Here is a 21364-nt window from a genome sequence, read left to right as displayed (position 1 = left end):
ACTGGTCACAGCAGATGTAGGAGGCTTCTGGGACCCCTTCCCTGGCCCTAAGAGATCCTGAGCAAAAAATCATCACAGCCAAGGACTCACCTTAGATTTCACATCTTTTGGCTCCTGCATTTGGTGGAAGAGGCCCTGGGGGTTCACTGTCTTAAGGGGCCCCAAACAGAGACCTCCACTGAACCATAGTACCTGACCAGAACTGCGGGAGGTCAAGACCATCCTCACCACCCTCCTTCTTGAAAGATGGGGAAACAGTAGGCCGGAGATGGGAGATAACTGGCTCAAGGACCCACGGTTGATTCCTAACTAAGGTGGGATTTCTGTCATTGCCTCCCGGTGATCCCCATCAGTTACTGGGCCTTGGTAGCAAGGCATTACTTCGTCTGACCCTAAGAAAGGAAGAGGATATTCCATTCCAGGACAACCCTCACAGCCAGGAAGTTCTTCACTGGGTTTACCTAGAATCCCTCATGCTGTCTTCTAAGCTCTCAGGAAAAGAGGGGCCCTATATTCTATGATCTGATGTTTCTTTTGGAATAGAAGGAGAATTTTATGGGGCTATTTTTTTCCCCGATTACAAACTACACACGTATATTGATAAATGCTTTTTCAATTAAGATGATTCTGTAGACATTTTCCTGTGTCTTAAAGTATTCTCCAATATCATCATTTTTAATGAATACATGGTATTTTGTAGGACTGATGTGCTAAAACATAGTTTCCCACCACACTCAAAGTGGCTCCTCCTGGGGCTTTGGCCTTCCTTGGAGCTTCCATGGAGCAGAGCATGTGACTGGTGCATAGACAGCAGAGACATGAGGTCATCCAAATCTGTCTAGGAACCCTCTTCCCTGCTTTAGGCTCCCCTCACCCCCAAGTCTGTCCTGCCCTCAAGTTACTGCTCACTCTATTAAATGACTCTAAGGTGTCAGAGACAGGGGTCACCTCATCATTTATTTCTCAAAAGAGACTACCCTAAGAGGTTCCTATGTAATCAGGGGGATGGAGTGCCGGTGGAGATCGAATCTCAGGCTCTAACAGGGGAGAACAGGGACCTCCCAAGTGGCGGGTGCAGCTATTTCGGGGACTCCCCCCGGGGTTGGGAGTCGCTAGAGAAAGGAGGGAAGGGGGCTGCAGAGTGGGACTCGGCATGTGTCTGGTGAGGCTGCAGGACAGGCAGAGCTGGAGGCTGGGGTAAAAGTGGGTGTGCCCAGCGGGGAGCTGCCTGCAGATGTGGAAGATGCATTTCTAGATGTCCAAAGGCCAGCGTGGAGCCTTCAGTTTCCCTGGCTCCTTGTATTAGTTTCTGTGCCTTAGAGAAAACAGCCACCTCCCCCAGTCCTCACGGAGGGGGTCTCACGTAGCAGATGAACCCATTGGTCAACCAGGCCCAAGCTCTTGGTTATCTCTCAAACCTCTGGGATTGTTCATGCTGCACTATCTTACATTCTCACCAGCAACGTACAAGGGTTCCAACTTCCCCATTTCCTCGCCAAAGCTTGTCCATTTCCATTAAGATAAAAAATTTTATAGTCACACTAAGGGGTGTAAAGTGGTATCTTGTGATTTGGGCTTTCATTTTCCTAGTGGCTAATGATGTTGAGTATCTTTTTGTGTGCTCACCGTTTTTTGGTGTATCTTCTTTAGAGAAAGGTCTATTCAAGTGCTTTGCCCATTTTAAAACTGGGTTGTTTTATCTTTTTATTGTTGAATTGTACACGTCCTTTATATATTCTGGATACTAGGCCCTTATCAGATATCTGATTTGCAAATCTTTTCTCCCATTCTGCAGCTGGTCTTCTCACTATCCTGGTAGTGTCCTTTGATGCACAAAAGTGGTTAATTCTGTTGAAGCTTACTGTGTTTTAAATATCCTTTGACTTGAAACTATTACATATATAGCAATCAGCGAGCTTACTCTTTTATCCAACTTCCTTCCCTATCGTCCTTCTATTTGATGGAAATTTTACTATTTCTACGTTTTCACAGTAAGGCATATTTACATACTATTTGCTACTACTTTGTCTTAGTCTTTGTTCCACAGTTAAAATGCCCAGTGTTCAACAACTGTCATTTTAGTAATTTCCACAAATCTTCCAGGTTGGGTGTATCTTGTCCCTTAGAAACTGCTCAGGAAAGCTCTTGGAAACAAGATTCCTTGAGTTCTTGCATGTCCAGAAATATATTCTTGTAATTGTGCAAAAAAAATCCTCAGTGTGTACTCTTTCCTTCAGTGCCTTTAAGTTTTGCTCTGCTGTTTTCTGGCCATCATTCCATCTGATTTTTTTTTCCAATTTTGTTTTTGTTTTTGTTTTTTGAGGGGAGATGCTTTCCTGGAGGTTTCTGTGTCTATCTTTACAGCCCAAGCGTTTTATTCGCATGCGTCTTGTGTTTACCACGGTGTGAACTTCCAATACATAGACTTGAGCCTGCTTTAATTTCAGAAATATTTTCCTTGATTAGGGTTTTATTTTTTTTAAAGATTTTATTTATGTATTTGACAGAGAGAGAGAGAGAGAGCACAAGTAGGCAGAGCGGCAGGCAGAGGGAGAGGGAGAAGCGGTCTCCCCACTCAGCTGAGCCCAAGGCAGACGCTTTACCAACTGAGCCACCCAGGCGCCCCTCGATTAGGGTTTTAAATAATTCTTTTATTTTGTTGTCTTGGTTTTCTTCTTGTGTGTGTGTGTGTGTATTTTGGTTTTCTTCTTTGTGCAACTTGATTTATATGTCTGTTGCGTCTCTGGTGACTTTTTATACTGAAGACTTTCTGTGAAATCATTTTAAAGCTATTTTTCATTTTTAGTTTGTGGTTCTTTGCTTTTCTTATTTTCTTTCCTTTTGTCCTTACTTGGTCTTTATTTCTGCAATGTTTTTGTCCTTGTCTTCAATCTCTCCCCTGAGGTCTGTCAGATTTCACTCCACATCTTCCTGTTACCTTGCTATTTCTTCTTTGAATTTCTATATTTCTGCTTTATGGGGGTTCTTCATAGTTTCAATTTGCTTCAGTAATTTTAGACATTCATTGAAAAAAAATTTCCAAATGCATTTTGGAATATCCATTTTTTTTAGTTTTGTGGTGACATTTTACTGAAGATTTTAAAAATCCTGTTTTAAATGTTCTTAAGCTTTGCTACTCATTTCCGCTTTTAAAAAATAGTATTTTTGTGTGGCTTATGTGATTTCCACATTTCTTTCTTATTTTGAAATCAGTAGATTTTCACGAATCAGCTAGTGAAAAGAGTATCTTACCTGAGTAGGAGGGGTGGGAAGTTAGAATGGGTTTCTTAGTTTCTTAGCTCAAGGGCTCCCTCCTTCCTTTGCTACAATAATGGGCAGTTCCTTAAATACGTGGACCTTTCCTGAGTCTTAAGTAACTCGTCTGAGACAGGAGGGCTCCTACCATCAGCCATGGCCAAAGAGATATTGCTGCAGCCATTGCAAGATGATAAGTTCTCTCCTAAATATGCCTCCTCCTTCTCCTGGGTGCATTTTCTTATTTATTTTCTCTCTACACTTTCCAGTACTTGTGCTCTACCTTTCTTGTTCTCAGACCTGCTCAAGGTGGGCACTTTTCCTTCTGGGAGGTGAATATTTGCTGATGTTTGGGAGCGTAAGTAGGGGATGGATCAGGGGCGTGAACAGGGGCAGGATGGTGGCATGCTCTGTGCAGTGTCTTCATCAATGTGAATTTCAATTGCTCCCAGCAAGTCTCCCTACAGCGGCTGACAATCCAGTGACTATCTGTCCCAGACTTTTCCGCATCCAGAACTGCAGAGGGGATTCAAGTTCCTACAATCACACGCACTCATACAATAGCTGGATTCTTTTTCTGCTTGAACTACCCAAAATGATTTATTTGGACGGCATCTGAATCATACCCGACACACACTATTACATTTTTACATTATGACACTTCTATTTTAAGCACACCTTCTCAACACTGGTACTACTGGTTACATGTATCTCATTGTTTATTTAGATATAACTGTCAATTATGCTGTTTTCTTCATTCATAAGATTCCTTGAGTTCTTTTTTCTAATTACCAATTATAATTTTCTTTGATATTTCAGATCACAACAGTGACTTTTTGTTGTGACAAGTAAAAGAATTAGAAACTAGTACGTGTGAAGGAAAACCTACTAATCTGGTTTTTTTCCCATTCTCATCACCATGATGTAAGCAATATTAACAGCGTAGTATGTATTCCTTCACATCTTTATCCTCTTTTGTACATGAATAAAGGCATTTATAGCACTTTTATGTGTTTCTACTAAAGTATTATCAAACACATATATTATCCCCTAACTTGTTTTCCTGCTGGTAAGATTTCATTAATATTTCTAGGATTCAGTGCACAGAGATCTAGCGATATTCATTCTTTTTCTAATATATTTATAAATATAATAGGATCACACCAGACATGATAAATTTTTTTGGTGAAGCAATACTTTTTTGTTTCTTTTTATTTGCTTTTTTTCTCCTTCTACCTTCTTAACCTCTATCCCCCCATCAACTCTTCAGTGAACCTGTATTAATATGATGTGCAGTCTTCTTAATATAATATAGCCAGATTTGTTTAATATAACCATATTAAAAACATGCTCTCACTCTGTGCACTGTAGCCAAACACTAGCAGGTAACATCAGATAAGATGAGGAAAGGAGACCACCCTGAGCAGTTCTGAACAGATCTTAGAATGACATTAAGTTTTTTTATTTGCAAACCATACCACAAAGGACCTTTCTCCATAATATATAAAGAATGCTTAAAAATTAAGAAGAAAAAAGGCTGGCGAATCTATTAAAAAGTGAGCAAAGGAAAAGAAGCTTTCAGAAAAAGAAATGTAAGTGGCTTCTAAAATATGCAAAAATAAAAATGAGAGAAATGCTAACTAAAAACATCAGCAAGGCATGATTTCTCACCGATCAGATTGGTAAAAAAAAAAAAATTAAACACACTGTCTGTGCCAAAGCCTGGATGCACACAGCTGATTTCATCTACTACTGGTATGGTACAAAATGGTACAACCCCCATCAAAGGACATAAGACAAGAGTATAAAAATTTCAAAAGCATCTGAAAGATGGTAACTATATGAGTTGATAGGTATGTTCATTAACTTGATTGTGGCCATCTTTTCATAATGTGCATGTATAGTAAAACGTCATATTGTACACATTAAATATATATATAATCCATTTGTCAATATACTGTAATAAACTGGAAAAAATTTCCAAATGCATTTAATCTTTGTACCAGCAAACCTACTTCTGGGACTCTAGCTTACAAGTTAATGCAAAAAGCCACGTGGGGTATAGTTTGTAATAGTGAAAGACTGAAAACCACCCAAGAGAGCAGCACTGCAGGTTTATGGAAAGCGAAGGTAATCCATAAATGATTTACCCCACAGCCTTGGAAACACACACACACACACACACACACACACCAGGGGAAATCACCAATCAACCCAAGTACTAGAACGTTACCAAGAACCAAAAACTTAAATCAACCTGAGTCCTTCCCACCCATTCAGAATGTTTCTTGCCTCCTTTCCAGAGTTAATCACTATCCTAGATTTTGTGTGAATAGCTTCCTCATTTTCATCCACCCCTGCGTAAATGAGTTGTACCACATACATAAGTATGTCTAGACAATCTAGTGTTTCTTAGTTTTGAACCTTATACACAAGCCTATAATTCAAAATATTTTCTCTTGAGACTTGAATTTTTCACCCAGCATTATTTTTATTAGCATTGTTATGTGAGATCTAGAATCCCACCTTCCCGATTACTTATGTGGTGCATCTCAGAGATGATCCGTGTAGTGATGTGTCATTAGATTTTCAAGGAAAATTTGCCTTCGAGAGTTTTCCGCAGGGCCAGGAGGGCATGAAAGCAAAGCCCAACTTGATGCTGGGAGGGGTGAATGGTTGGGGTAGGTCTGGGTGGGCCTGCAGGAACAGGGAGTAATGGCTTTGAAATCGGAACACCGGGCCCACAGCCAGCCCTGTGTCTCTGTCAGAAAATGGGACGGCTCTCGGGGCTATCAGAGGTGATGTAACACAGTGTCTGCCATTTATCTCTGTGAAAAATCCTTGGGGAAAGCCCCAAGATCCCTTCCAATATAGGGGTGGATCCTTCCTGGCAGAATTAGGAAATGTAGGTCTTGTCTCATAGAAAATCACAGACCCACCCTCCTGGCTCCAGGCCACGCTGGGCTGCATAAAATGGATCAGCTTCAGCTCGTAGCCACACAGCTTAGACAACATGAGGCCCAGCAGCTTCTTGGTCCTGGTGGTGGTCCTTATCCTGGGGATTCTGGCGGCACAGGCCGCTGTCACTGGAGGTGAGTAGACAAGTGCCCTGAGTGAGGCTGGCTTGGGCCCTGCCAAGAAGCACTCTGGGGCAGTGGGCAGGGCTGGATCTCACACTTTCTTTTAAAAATTTTTATTTATTTGAGAGAGTGAGAGAGCGAGTAAGCACATGATGGGGGAAGGGCAGAGGGAGGCGCAGACTCCCCGCTGAGCAGAGAGCCTGATGCGGGACTGGATCCTGGGACTCTGGGGTCATGACCTGAGCCAAAGGTAGACACTAACCAACTGAGCCACCCAGGCGCCCATGGATGGTCTGTGGCCGCTTCCACTGCATCCAGAGAGAGCAGGAAGTTGTCCAGTAGAATCAACATGCTTTCCACATCAGGACTGAGATATCAGGACTATTGCTGGAAGGAGTGTTGTTACGTGGTTGTGGCCTCAGGTGTGGATACCTGGGCAGAATGTGCAGTGAAGTGAGGAGCCCCAGGAATCTGGGCCTGGGTGTGGGGTCTGGCCCCTGCCTGTCTGCCCCCTGAAGGCATCTGGGTAATCAGCCTCTAAAAGGAGGTTATACACCAGCGAGACCTCAGAAGCCATGTAGTTTGAAGATCCCCATTTTATGAGGGAGGAGACTGTCCAGGAGCTCGCATCTCCTGGTGTGTGTCTCAGGCACTCCCCTCTCCCCCAAGAGCACCATGTGTCCTTCTCACCTCTGCGAGTCACCCCAGTCTGACCTCTCCTTCTGAAAGGACTTGTCATGGAGGGTGGGGGGATAAACGGACACCCAAGGGAACCTTGGTTTTGTAGATCCTCTCCCCAAAGCCCGGGGCACAGCCTTCCCGGGGTACAGACAGCAGTTGCCCAGAAGACCCTGCCCCACCTCAGGCCGTGGTTTGGACAACACAGCAGTGAGGAGGGGCTGGACGTGGAGGAAAGACTAGATAGTGAAGCAGGCACACACGGGCTACATGTGGCGACATTTGTTCTTTCAACAATTCCTCCTAAAGGGCAAGGCACTGACAAAGGTCGTGTTCCGGTCAAAGGACAAGATCCGGTTAGAGGTCAAGATCCAGTCAAAGCCAAAGGTCCCGGGTCCACTAAGCCTGGCTTCTGCCCCCACATTCTGATCCAGTGCGCCATGTTGAACCCCCCGAACCGCTGTCTGAGCGACACCGAGTGCCTGGGGGCCAAGAAGTGCTGTAAGGGCCCTTGTGGGCTGGCCTGCTTGGATCCCCAGTGAGGTGAGAACCAGGTGGAGGAGGAGGGGACCCTGAGGGCACAGAGAAGGCTGAGCAATGGGGAATGACCCCGGCTGGTTGAGAGAGAGGCTGCGGGGAGGTGGCTGAGAGACCAAGAGTCTCAGAGCCCGTGACCGAGTCCTGAGAGGGCTGCCACCTGGATGTGACCCTGCCCCCCACTGCCCCTGAGTGCTTTGAGCGGCTGAGTCACCTCTCCGGTTCTCTTCTCTCCCAGCCAGGTGGAGCCTGTCCTTGCTGCACCTGGGAAGTCCCCAGGGCTGCTGGTTCTGGCCCCTGTCGCATGGCCCTCTGCCTCCCTGGGCGTTCCGCCTCCCGCTCAGGATGCCCAAGTCTGGGCTTGGCTGCCTCCCTTCTTGACTTTGTAATAAAAGACGACTTTCTGCTTCGTTTGCTTCTGGCTCTCCTGACTCCTGTGCTCCCGGGCGCCCCAGGGAGATGGGTGGGGGGCTGGGACTCCCTCTCCCGGGTGGGTGTGAAGGAGAGCAGTGCCCGAAACAAGGGGCCCATTCCTGGGGCTTAATACTAGAAATCCACTAATCGACCCCAGACCCGGAGTCTGCATTTCAGTAGGGAATTCTGCCTTTGGCCTAAGCCCAGGGAAATAAGAAACTAAGCAGGACACAAACTGCAGGCTGTTTCTTTCCTCTCCCATCAACCCCGCGATCTGACCTGGCTATCGCCAGCCCTGCCGGCGGGACCAACCAACCCTAGTGGCTAACCCTCTAGCTCCCTCCCGCCTTTCCTTTTCATGTTCCCCAGGGTTCCACATCCTCCCAAGAGGCCACAGAAAGAAGCAGGGAAATCCCCGCTCTTGAAGCATTTCACCTGTCCCTGCCTGAGATGCCTCCATTAACAATTAATTCCTTTGGGTTAAGCCATACCCTCCCCCGGATTTCTATTTTAAGATGTGAATGAGGAGCCAGGACACACCAAGCCCTTGATCCTTTAGTGTGGGTGGTGAATCGTGTCCTCTGGAGATGCACAGGGTGGGGGCAGGCAGATTCGAATGGTGCAGACCGTGGAGGGTGTGTTAGGCAAACTCGGACGACCTCAGGGCTCTGCTGTTGACCCACCTGCTTCACTGCCCTTGAACAAGGAAGCTCTCCCAGAAAGAGAATTTGGGATGGAGTTGAAATTGCACAGGCTTAGGAGTCAGGGGACCTGTGTTCTAGTGCAGAGCCTCCCCACTTGCTGGATGACCTCAGACGAACGTCTTTCCCTCCCTGAGCCTCAGTTGTCTACTCAATTTGAGGGGGTTGGATGTAATTATTCGGGAAGTACAGTCTAGCCCTGACATTCTGGCCCTGAGACAACTCTCCTTTTTGTGTTGGGTTCCCACTGTGAGCGGAAGTGGGGGGCAGAGCCTCGGGGTGAGAGAACAGGGAGCACTGTGTCCTTTGCCCCTTCGAGAGGCATGCAAGCCAGGGCTCCCTCTCATTCTCCAGGAGACTGGTTGCACTGCAGTGGACCTGTGATAGCAGGACATCCTGGAAAGTAGGCAAGAGCCATGCCCAAACTTCTGGCCTGACAAGTACAAGATACACCACTGGTAGTAAGATTAGTTTATGTATTGACTGCTTCTCTGTTCCAGATCCTATACTAACTGTGTTATATGTACTGTCTTATTTATTTCTCGTAAGAACCTTCTCAAATGGGTATTATCTCATAACTTTAATTTTGTTAAAAGATTGAAGCCACGAGAGGTTCAGTAACCATCCACAGTCACATAGTTAGTACATGATAAATCCCATTTTTATTAGAATGAGCAATAATCAGAAGAAAAATTTTTAAATCCCACTTACATCAGTCAGAAAAAGACAAATATCATATGATCTCACTCACATGTGGAATTTAAGAAAGAAAACAGATGACTATATGGGAGGGGGGAGAAAGGAGAGAGAGAAACAAATCGTAAAGAGACTCTTAACGATAGAGAACAAACTGAGGGTTGATGGAGGGCGGTGGGTAGGGGATGGGCTGGATGGGGGATGGGCATTAAGGAGGGCACTTGTTGTGATGAGCACTGGGTGTTGTATGTAAGTGATGAATCACTGAATTCTACTCCAGAAACCAATATTGCACTGTATGTTAACTAAGTAAAATTTAAATAAAAAAATAAAATAGAATAGAATAAAATCCAACTTATAATATCAACAAAATCATACCATTCCTTTAAATAAACGTAACAAGAGGTAGGCAGAACTTTAAAAAAGAAACCTACACAACTGTTCACGAAGATTGAATAAATGCTGTGCTTCTGAAAGGGAAAATGCCCCATGGGGAAGATATCAACATTTACCTCTTCAATTTACTTTTTCCCCCAGCTTTATTGTGATAAAATTGACATACGGTGTAATTTAAGGTGTACATGTAATCATGTGATTCACATATATATTGCAAAATGTTTATCATGATAAGGGTAGTTAGCAAATCCTTCACCTCACATAATTACCATTTTGTTGTTATGGTGAGAACATAAAGGCTCTTCTCTGATGCAACTTTCAAGGATACAACACAACATTGTTGACTGTATTCACCACGCTCCATGTTAGATGCCCAGAATGTGTTGGTCTTGTAACTGAGAGTTTGTGCCCTTTGACCAGCCCATTTCCTCCACCCTCCGGTTACCACCCCGGCTACCACCATTTTACTCTGTGTTTCTATGAGTTGATATTTTTAGATTCCACCTAAGTGAAATCATACAGTATTTGCCTTTCTCTGTCTGGCTGATTTCATTTAGCTTAATGCCCTCAAGGTCCATCCATGCTGTCAAAAATACAGGAACTCCTGTCTTTATATGGTTGAATACACCACGTTTTCTTCATCCATTCACCTGTCAATGGACGCTCCCATCTCACTAAAGCTGGAGAAAAAATTCACCACACTTCCAGGGTAGCTGTTGTCCTTATCAATTTAAATCTTCAAGTACATTCTTTCACAACTATAGAATTCAACAACAAGAAGAAAACCACATAAGCCCCCTGACATCAATATAGTCAGAAGTCAGGGAACAGCAAAAACTTCAAATTACCTTTATTGAAAAGACTCTTGATTTTCAAGGAGGTATCTTTTGAACTCTTGCCTCTACCCTTTTCAGAGAGCAAAGTGAGGTCCAGAAATATCTGTGTCAAGAAGAAGAGATGAGTGGAGAGCCTAGAACTGACCTAAAATCATTCCCAGAGAGGATGTCTCCATTAAGTGTGAAAATCCCAGAAAGGAGACTGAGTAGAGCACAGCATTCTGTGGATTAGCACACCATTCCTCCCAGTATTAACAAACACCCTACATTCCTCTGGTACAGGTGTCATGATTAATGAAGCAATATTGATGCATTAGTGTAAACTAAAGTCCAAACTTCATTCCTATTGCCTTATGTTCTTTTTCTTTTTCGGAATCCCACCCAGGATACCATGTTACATTTAGCCGTTGGGTGTCTTTAGGCTCCTCTTGGCTGTGACAGTTTCTCTGACCTTCCCCATTTTGATGACCTTGACAGTTTAGAGGTGCACTGATTAGGCAGTTGGGTAGGTCTGATGTTTTTTCTCATGGTTAGACTGGGGTTATGGGTTTTTTGGAGGAAGACCACCAAGGGGGAGTGTCCTTCTCATCACATCATGTCAAGGGTACGGACTATCATTGGTGATGCTGACTTATCATTGGTGATGCTGACCTGATCATTAGGCTGTTGGGTTCATCAGGCTTCTACACTGTAAAGTTCCTTTTTCCCCCTCCCTCTTTCCATATTATTCTCTCAGGGAGAAAGTCACTGTGCATATCCCACACTTAAGATACTCCTTGATGCTGAGGAATTTAAGAAACAAAACAGAGGATCATAGGGGAAGGGAGGGAAAAATAAAACAAGACAAAATCAAAGAGGGAGACAAACCATAAGAGACTCTTAATCACAGGAAACAAACAGGGTTGCTGGAGGGGAGGGGGCTGGAGGGATGGGGCAATTGGGTGAGGGACATTAAGGGGGGCATGTGATGTAATGAGCACAGGGTATTATATAAGACTGGTGAATCATTGACCTCTACCTCTGAAACCAAGAATACATTATATGTTAATTGAATTTAAATAAAAATAAATTTTTTAAAAGATACTCCTTGAGGGGGAGGAAGCTCAATTATTTGGAATTAATCTGTATGGGAGATTTGTCTATCCTCCTTGTTTTTTCATTTAACTATATCAGTGTGGACTTACAGACATTTTATACTTTGGGTTGCATTTTATTTTGTTGCTCAAGTTGTCAGAAGGACACATTTAATGTTATTAACCAAAATTCACCGGAACGATGTGCGTTGTAAGCACCACATAACACATATAACATTCTCCTTCACAAAGAAGTAACTACAGCAAAACAAATGGACAAACAAACAAAAAATGGAAACAGACTCATAAATACAGAGAACAAACTGGTGTTGCCAGAGGGGAGGGGAGTGGAGGATGGGCAAAACAGAGGAAGGAGATTAAGAAGTGCAAACTTCCAGTTATGAAATAAATAAATCATGGGGATGAAAAGGATAGCATAGGGAATATCGTCAATAACATTTTAGTAACACTGTATGACAGGTGGTGACTATGCTTATCATGGTGAGCATTGCATAATGTACAGAGTTGTCCATTCACTATGCTGTGCACCTGAAACTAATATCATATTAGTTCACTTCAATTAAAAAAAAAGAAGTAACTACAGGATATGCAAGGAGACATAGATTGCAGCTCACCAACGATAGAATTTAACACACTATCATTGTAAGATGGTTCACGTGAACAACAAAAAACAAGGATACAGAAGATCAGAGGAGAGTACCCTGAAATACTTATGTCAATAAAAACAAAATAATAAAAATAAGTACATCAAAATTTACATCAAAAAAGCCAGGAAAAAAAAAAGGATAGAGTAAACCAAGGGACATCTAAAAAAGTAATAATAGTAAAGGTAAAATAATAAATTTATGAGGTTGAGGATGGGAAAACAGTAGCTGTAATTAATAAATCAAAATCTTATTTTAAAAAATATTTACTGAATAGGCAAACATCTACCTTCTTAACCTAGATAAAAAGAAAGGAAGCAGAAATAAATAAAATGAAGCACCACGGTGGAAACAAGTACTGAGAGAGACAATCATCCTGAGGCCACTCAGACCAGCTTCTCTCCTCACCCGTTCAGGCTGCTGTCCTGAGGATGAGGAGGCGGAGGGAGGGAGGGAGGGAGGACGCTGCTGGGTGTGGTGTGCCTGGTTTTTGTTAGCGGGAGGACAGAGGGGACCAGCGACTCTCTTCCCCGATGCACTGATGCACGGCAGGGCTGTTGTTTTCAAGGCTGGTGGGAAATGATGTTTCAGCTTTACAGAGCCAGCCTGGGGACAAACATCAGGAGAATTCCAGGGCAGGTTCTTAAGGACCCGATCTGCAAAACCAATCCGAGAAGATTTTTCCTAAACGTAGACAGGATCTCAACAAGGACAGGCCCGGCAGAGCCAGGGGACAGCAGGGAAGATGACCAGAGGAGAGGCACAGAGTTTCTCGGCATCTTTCCCGTGCGCCCGTGAACGGACGGGTGCAGCTGCCCTGTCCGCTCAGGGCCCAAGCAGGGTGTGGTGACCCCTCAGAAGGAGGGTCTGGGTCTCACCCCCAGGTAAGCCACAGAGCATAGCCCTGATGGCAGCCGAGGACAAGGAGGCTATGGAATGGAGTGACCAGCAGGGTGAGGAGGAGGAGCGACAGCTGCAGGGGCTGGTGCCGAAGTTTGCCCCACTTACCCCCATCTTCTGTGGTCTCCAGCAGGAAGAGCACCCCCCGGAGGAGCTGTGCCCCCAGTGTGTGCGGAGACACGCATCCCGCAGCATAAGGGTGGCACTAGGGTCTGACTGGGACAGGTACAGCTCAGACCCCCTTCAAGGAGCCCCAGCTGAGGGCTTCTCAGGCACTACCATGGTGCTCGAGCTGGGGACCCCCAACCAGGGACAGGCTAAGGCTGTGGTGCTTTCTGCCGGAGGGAGGACTCCTCTAATGGAAGATGTTTGCTCCAGAGCTCCCGGCGAGGCTGGCAGAGATGCCGTCAGGTCTGCATAGTGATGGCTCCCTGTCCGTGCCCAGTCCTGCTTCTCTCCAGTACTTTCACCGGTGGCCCTTTGCAACGGAACTTGCACCCCTCACTCTGTCTCAGCTCCTGCTCCCCTAAGAACCCAATCTGCAAAATCTGGCTCTGGGGATGATGAAAATTCAAGCTCAGGGGGTATTGTAAGAAAGAGAGCCTCCAGGCACCGTGACCACAGCCAGAAGCACAGCCCTACAACTGTGTGATGTGGGCAGTGGACTGCTGCACACTCGCCATGGCCACCAATGGCCCTGACTTGGGTGCTGCTGTGGACAAGGCTACTGTGTGGCCCTGGGAAAGAATACCCTTGCATCCTTGCTGCTCGGAGTCACTCGGGGAGATCGAAAGTGCCAGGGAGAATGTTGGATTTGCTGAGCAGCCCTAGGTGTCAGGGGTGAATGAAAGTGAGCCTGGTTGTTCAGTTTCTATGGTGGGAGCCCGTCTCTGTCTCTCATCGGACTCAAAAAGGAAGGTGCTAAACCTGTGAGAAGAGAATTCCACATAGTGGGCAGTGAACAAGCATTAAGTAGTCTCTCCTCTGTGGATTTCCATAAGGTTCCAAATTCCCCATCAAACTCCACTGGGATAAATGTTACAGCCTCTGCAACAGAGACCACACTCCCTAGTCCCCCTGGGAAAGTGCCCTCTCATACTGAGCTCCACAGCAGACAGCTCTGTTAGCAGTTTCTCCCTCAGCAGTAATTTATTTCACTTTTAATAAACCCGGATCACTTTTCTGCCCCTCTTCTAATTCCGGTTTACATTCTCAACTTCTCCACGCTACATGATGCTTGGTCCTCCTTAGTCTGCAGCCTAGTGTTTTTATGCGGACACGAATTCTTCAATAACACCTGTCTTTTACTTTTTAAAACACCCAAGGTCTTTTACTGCAGAATCACAATAAAGCACAGTCCTGCTGCCTCCAGGCAAGCTGATGTCACCTCTTGTCCGCCCACACTGCCAAAGCCTCAGCCATCTCCTTCCCTCCCTCCCTGGCGGTGAGATGCTGCAGCCACTAGCTGCCGGAATAAATCCTCTCTCCTTCCTATCTCGGTGTCTGCTTACTACCGCTCGCCCTCGCAGCCACGACAGTCCGCGCATGCGTTGCTCGCAGCCACGACAGTCCGCGCATGCGTTGCTTGAGCCAGTACCGGTGCACGCGTGGTGGCCGCCGAGAAGGCAGAGAGAGCAGGCAGCTGGACTTTCCATCATCTGTGGGGGACCCGGGCTCGGCCTCCCACTGCCAACACTAGCCCGACGGGAGATTCCTTAATTATAGGAATGGTGTTTTGTATGCTCAGCTGTCAAGAAATGAACACTGTCTAAACCACCCCCGTTCCCACTGCGAGCACCCTCCCCTCTGTTCCGTTCCTGGCCCCAGCTTCCGGCCTGGAGTTCAACCAAATGTAGAAAGAAGGGGATTGGAGCAGTAGGGCCTCCGAAGCCTCTTGGCTGGCATTCTCCAAACCACCTACTGCCCCATAAAGACACTTTCAACTCTGCATGTAGTGGCGAGGAGAGGGAGCGAGCATAATGTGGGAGGCTGTGTGATATTAGTGAAATTATCCAGAGAGGCTGGCGGACATGCCCAAGATGGACGGGCACAGTCAGAAGGCATGTGGTTAATTGGGAGCAACTCACTGGCTACCATGCTTCTCCCCGAGACACAGCATTCCGAAGCTGAGGAGGTTTGGGCTGAGATCAAATCCTGATGTCATATCTGCAGGCTCTGTGTGAGCTTTGGGGATTGAGTAACCAGATTCCCTGGTAATTTTTGCACACCCTTTGGCCACTTCCTAGGCTCTCCTTGTCCAGAAAGCTCCTCAGAGGAGGAGACTCTGTTCTAGCCAGCCATGTGTGTCTGCCCGGAGGAGTTCAGCATGACAAGGGTCATGCACAGACACCACGTGCTTCTTAGCTTGTCACAGATGCCCTAAGCCACAACCTTCCATGGCATGTGGAGTTGGAAGTCCCCTTTGACATAATCCAGATAAGCACCCTCACCCTGCAGATGGGAAAACTGAAGTCTAGCGGAGACATCAAAGTTCATGCTAGGAGTCAAGGGCACAGCTGGGCCCAGAACTACCTATCCTGGTACTACATTTTTTCTCTTTCCATAGGATGCTCATTAACCCTGGAAGATGGGTAACCTTTCAAAAAAGACTTGTTGGTCTATTGGTTTTACCTGAACCAGAAATCGGGGTCATAGCAGGCATTCCATGGTGATGGGATGACTCAAGCCAAAGCGTAGAATCAAAGATAATGTTGGTTTGGGGACAAGAGAAGAAGTCAACTCCACAAAATGCCAAGTCAGCCATTATCACCAGGTATTTTGTATCATTTTAGTGTCCTCCCAATGATCTTTCTGCTCTTCTCTTGTCAATTTACTCCTCACCAGGCAGAGACCTTTGCTTAGATGCTTGGAGTCTTTCGCAAGTGAGAAAAGTCCTAAGAGACCAAGTCACTCATTTCACAGTACCTGAGACAGAGGCCAGTGGCAGATGGAATTGCCCAAAATCAGCGGTGGGAAAGCAGTCTCATAGGCCCCCATAAAATAGGAATCATGTTTTGTTTTAACTTGTACTTCTTTAATTATCAATGAGGTTTTATTTATTTTCATAGATGAATTATCCACTTGTATTATTTTTTCCGTAGGCCATATATTCATGGTCCATGCTCATTTTTCTATTAGGGCATCTGTTTTCTTTATTATGTTGTAAACAGTCTTTCAACAAATTATAGAATATATATTCCCATCATACGTGTTTACTTACATTTTTCCAATTTCTAATTGTTTTTCCTACCATATGATTGATTTTTGCCTTGCAAAAGTTTTTCATTTGTAGGTGGTTAGCCGTATCAAGTGGCTTTCAGAAGATCATCTCCATATCAGGATTATATAAAAATGCAGTTATGTTTTCTTTGAGTATTTTTATAGCTTAAATCCTTAATCATCTAAAACTTATTTTGAAATAATGGATGGGACAGAAATCCAGTATTTCGCCCCTGAATTGCTGACAATCTGTTACGATATCATGTACTGAGTTTTCTGACATTTCTCTGGTGATGTGGAATTCTGCCTTTATAATTTGTAAATTCCTATAGGCACTGAGTTTCTCTTTTCTTCCATTGATATGTGTGTGTATTCCCCCACCATTCCCCCTAATTATGTTGATATATTTATGATAATCTTGGTTGCATTAAAATGTGTCAGTGGGCTTACTGTGGTCATCATTTCACAGTGTGCACCTGAAGCTAATGTAATGTTACATGTCAATTATACCTCAATAAAAATAAAATAAAATAAAAATTCCTGACAGTGCCTAGCATGGGGGGGGGTGTATGTGTCATTGGGTAACTCCTTCTCCCATGATAATTTATCATCAGTTTTTTCCTGGCAAATCTCAAATGCTTACTTTATCAGGTGATATTTATAACAATTTTAAATCATTTATAAACCCCAACTATTGGTTATTTCATCACAATGCATCAAATTTATAGCATAAGAAATAGTGTGTTTTTGTGAATGGAATCTTTTCTTTCACTATGCTTTCTCACTGGTTATTGATTGTATAAAAGTTACTTGATCTGTGGTATACAGTAATTTATTATTATTATTATTATTATTTTATTTGAGAGAGCGAGCACAAGAGGGGGTAGGGTTAGAGGGAGAAGCAGACTCCCCGCCAAGCAGGGAGCCTGACGTGGGACTCGATCCCGGGACTCCGGGATCATGACCTGAGCAGAAGGCAGTCGCTTAACCAACTGAGCCACCCAGGTGCCCAGTAATTTATTATTTAAAATGGTCTTGAGAGCAGTAGAAAAACGAGAAACACACTAGGACCATTTCAGAAGCCTTCTCTCAAAGATGGATTGCACAAAGAATCAAAAGTGTAATAAAATAAAGATAAAGAGCCTTTAGAAATAGACTGAAAACTTTCAAACAATTTTGTGGACGAACTTAACAGCTGAAGTAAAATGGGACTTGTCCTGTCCCTTCATAAATAGGCTTCTACTTGAAATAGGGCATTTGTTACCAAAAAATAAACTGCAAAGGGAAATTCCAATTACAAGATTTCAAGCATGTTACAGAACATGTTCAATGGGCTCTAAAAAGTAAACAAACTAAAAATCAAAACACACTCCTAATTTTAAAAAAATTGACCTTCAAAATAAAACCAAGAGCTGAAGTTCTCCTGCTGAGAATCTGGAATCTACGGATTAGGAGACCTTTAGGTATTATGATCAGAAGAGCCACTGGAAGAACTGATGTCTCATGAAGATCAAGATGCAAAAGGACAGCTGATCAAAATCTGCTTGATGCTGCAGCTTTCAGAGAAGACCCAAGACCCAGTCATGTCCTTTCCTTAACTGTCCTTGATGAACACAAGTACTAGTCCATCATACCCAACCCAGGATTCTTCAGTCTTGGCACTATTAACATTTTGGGTCAGATCATTCTTTTTTGTGGGGATCAGGGCTTTCTTATGCATTGTAGGATGTTTGGCAGCATTCCTGGCCTCTACCAGACTAAATGTCTCCAGGCACTGCCCAGTGTCCTCAGGGTGAGGGCAAAAACAGAACACTGGATCCCTCCAAATACTAAAAACACTCAAATACTGGAAATTTCCAAGAAGCCTAAGTCCTTTCCCATGTCTCAGCCTCAGTGTTCCTTTAGGAAGATTATCATCAGTCTCCATGGCTGTCTGTTAAGCTGTGTGGCTGTCAGCATCACACCCAGCTTGTAGGCTCCACGAAATTGTCAGTTGATCGTTCTATTTTTTTTCCAAACATTCCCTGTGGCAGAAATTGTTTTGCAGTTTTATCTAATTATTTGAGCCCCTTTGCAGAAGTAGTCCTTGAGGTTTGTTCCCACCCTAGGAGGGTTCTCCTTAGTTGTCTTTTTCAGTGAATCTTTCTGGGAATTACTAGTTGTAAATTAGTAAACTAGTTGGCTTGTAGCTGAGCTTTTTGCTCTCATGGAGCTGCCGGCTTCCTCTTAATTGATTACCACCAAAATCTCCATTGTTTTAAAGAGCGCCTATAGGCTTGAACTTTTCCATGCTCTGTTCCAAATAAAGTCCATTTTTAGAGGGAGAGCTTCAGAGGTCTCTGTTGTTACAGACTGCCTCTTACCCTGGACAAAATCCCTGAGCTACTTCTATGGAGCTGTATTAGAGATAGTGTTCAGTGTGGCTTGTGAGTAAAGAAACTAGAAAATAAGTCATTGTTTGACACCACACTCCACCAGACACCCAGAGTTCCCCAGTACCCACTAGTTGTTGCTGAGACAAGGAACTGGATACCATCTCTCCAGGGTCTTTGCACACCCCAGGGGTAGAGCAACAAATGTCACTATAAGCTCAGGCATGCTTGAGCCATTTTCCAGGACCTTGCAAGCTCTGTTCTAGCCATCCGTGTGTGTCTGTCCCCAGGAGTCAGGTTCTTTGCAGCTTGTAACAGATGCCTTGAGCCACAACCTTACATTGAGTTTGGAGTTGAAATCCCTGTTGACAGACTCAGAAAACTGCCTCCATCTTACAGATGGGAAAACTGTTTGGGAGTCAGAAGCAGAGCTGAGAATGGGAATTATCTGTTCTGATTTAAAGTCATTTTTCTTTCCATAGGATGTAGACCAAGGCAAGAGGATTTAGGAGTCTTTCAAAGACGACTATGGACACACTGGCTTGGCCTGACTCTGAATGAAAGTATAGGTTATACTTTTCAGTAGCAATTGCTACATTTCTGGTAGCAATTCCAGACCAATAGAATAATATAAGCCAAAGTGTGGAATTAAAGCACATGCATCAATTGCAGCATTGTTTGTAAGAGCTAAATATTGGAAAAAACCTAAATGCCCACACATGGGAAGGAGAGTGATTGGATTAAGGTGGTACATGTGTACAGTGAAGTGCTATGCAGCTGTAACAAGGAATGTGGATGAAATATTTACCTTTACTATTATTCTTTATTTCCTTTTATGGTTTGGAATTACTATGTAGTGGTTCTTTCAGTTCTCCTCAAGGACTCCATTTAGCATTTCTTGTAGGTTATGTCTAGTAATGACAAAATCCTTCAGTTTTTGTTTTTCTGGGAGTGTCTTAATTTCTCCTTCACTTTTGCTGGGTAGTTTTGCTGGGTATAAGACTCTTAGAGATGAACACTACTCCAAATACAAGTGATAGAGAGGAGTGGACTTTGCTGTACTAGCTGATCCAAATTATCACACTGGCGAATGTCCCTGTCACCCATCCTGCTCCTGTATGTGTTAATGTGGGGCTTGTACTTTCTCCCCATCATTTCTTCTTCCACAGTCTTAAGGAAGTTTCTGTAGGAAATTTCTACCATGATTTTTCTCATCTTATTGCTCTATATTAAATCATCTGAGCCTAGTCTTTGTGGAGCTAAGGCAAGAGATAGTTAGGGGCGCCCGGTTGGCTCATTCAGCTTCTGCCTTCCACTCAGGTCATGATCCCAGGGTCCTGGGATTGAGCCCTGCATCAGGCTCCCTGCTCTGTGAGCCTGCTTCTCCCTCTCCCTCTGCCTGCCGCTCCCCCTGCTTGTGCTCTCTCTGTCAAATAAATAAATAGAATCTTTTTTTAAAAAGAGAGAGATAGACAATTTTCTATACTTCTTTCATGATATTTGTATAGTTTGGGTTCTCTCTCTATTCTTAAAGCAACAAGGTAATTAATTCTGTTACATTTTCTATGTTGTCAAGTAATTTTGCTTTGAATTGCAAAACACTGTAAAATTCCCCCTTTTAGTCTTTGAGCATATTATTTTCCCATTCTCATGTGAAATTTTATACATGTTAATATTTTCCAAACCTTTTCTTGATTTTTCCAGGAGGAGCTTTTCCTCCCCCTATCAAGATATCATACCAAGGATTTATTCACCAATCATACCATTTTTCTGCTTTTGAAAGCACAGATTGCTTCTTCCATTTTTATCAATACATTCCTTTTTAATTTTGAAATGTCTTTTCCCCCCAAATTTCACTGAATTCTATTCTAATATGAGTATCACTATCTTGTGCTATTTTTGGCTTGCAATTGTCTGGTTGTTTTTGCAAATCTTCACCCACTAGTTTTATCTGTACCTTCTGCACACAGGATTAGACAAAGGTTTTGTTCTTTGATCCACAAGTAGGATTAATACTGTCAGATCTTTTCTTCTAGTAGTCAGCTTGGAATAGAGTGTTTTCTGGTATTTTCTTGAGGCAATGGTGGGAAGAAGTGCATAGGTAATTAGGGCACAGTAGGCACTGTAGGCAATTATAGTTCAGGAACATTTCAACTTAATCTGCTCAGGTTTCTGCCCTAGGGAAATATTGCCCCTCAGCTTTTGATATTACCATGCTTGGGGCACACACATAACCTTGGTAGGAGCTCAGAGTGGCTCAGTGAAACCGTGTAGCTCACATGCCTTATGTCTGACAACTTAGTAATTTTTAATCTATGTTCTTTACATAAAAAATTGGTTGGTCTTTCCCTTTTCTCTTACAGATGGCATTCCCTGCAGGTAGATCAGGATTTTAGTATAGAGTGATTGGAAATACGTTTTCAAGCTATCCTTCCTCCAGAACCACCCTCCATGGTGTTCTGAATGCATATAAGGTCACTACTGGGATGCTCCACTGGTCCTGTGGTCTGCCCACAAGCCAATTTTCATGGGTCAAAGTAAA

The 21364-nt window shown here is 44.0% G+C and overlaps 1 protein-coding gene across 3 annotated transcripts; it reads left to right on the top strand.

The window, feature by feature from the left end:
• Positions 1-6208: 6208 nt before the first annotated feature.
• Positions 6209-9216, top strand: PI3 (peptidase inhibitor 3). Of its 3 annotated transcripts, none has more exons than XM_081832686.1 (3): positions 6209-6347; positions 7323-7556; positions 9020-9216. In XM_081832686.1, exons 1-2 carry the CDS (start codon positions 6269-6271, stop codon positions 7553-7555), a joined length of 312 nt encoding a protein of 103 aa, XP_081688812.1. In that variant the 5' UTR covers positions 6209-6268; the 3' UTR covers position 7556; positions 9020-9216. The 3 variants fall into 3 exon arrangements, with proteins under 3 accessions (XP_081688812.1, XP_030886028.2, XP_030886027.2); XM_031030168.2 differs by lacking the exon at positions 9020-9216 and adding an exon at positions 7793-7959; XM_031030167.2 differs by lacking the exon at positions 9020-9216 and adding an exon at positions 7789-7959.
• The last annotated feature ends 12148 nt before the right edge of the window (positions 9217-21364 follow it).

This window comes from Leptonychotes weddellii, chromosome 10 (genome assembly GCF_054177405.1).
Source record: "Leptonychotes weddellii isolate Sample4059 chromosome 10, ASM5417740v2, whole genome shotgun sequence".
Taxonomy (NCBI): Eukaryota; Metazoa; Chordata; class Mammalia; order Carnivora; family Phocidae; genus Leptonychotes; species Leptonychotes weddellii.
Note: the sequence above shows the minus strand (reverse complement) of the source record. Positions and strands in the feature narration are given on the sequence as shown.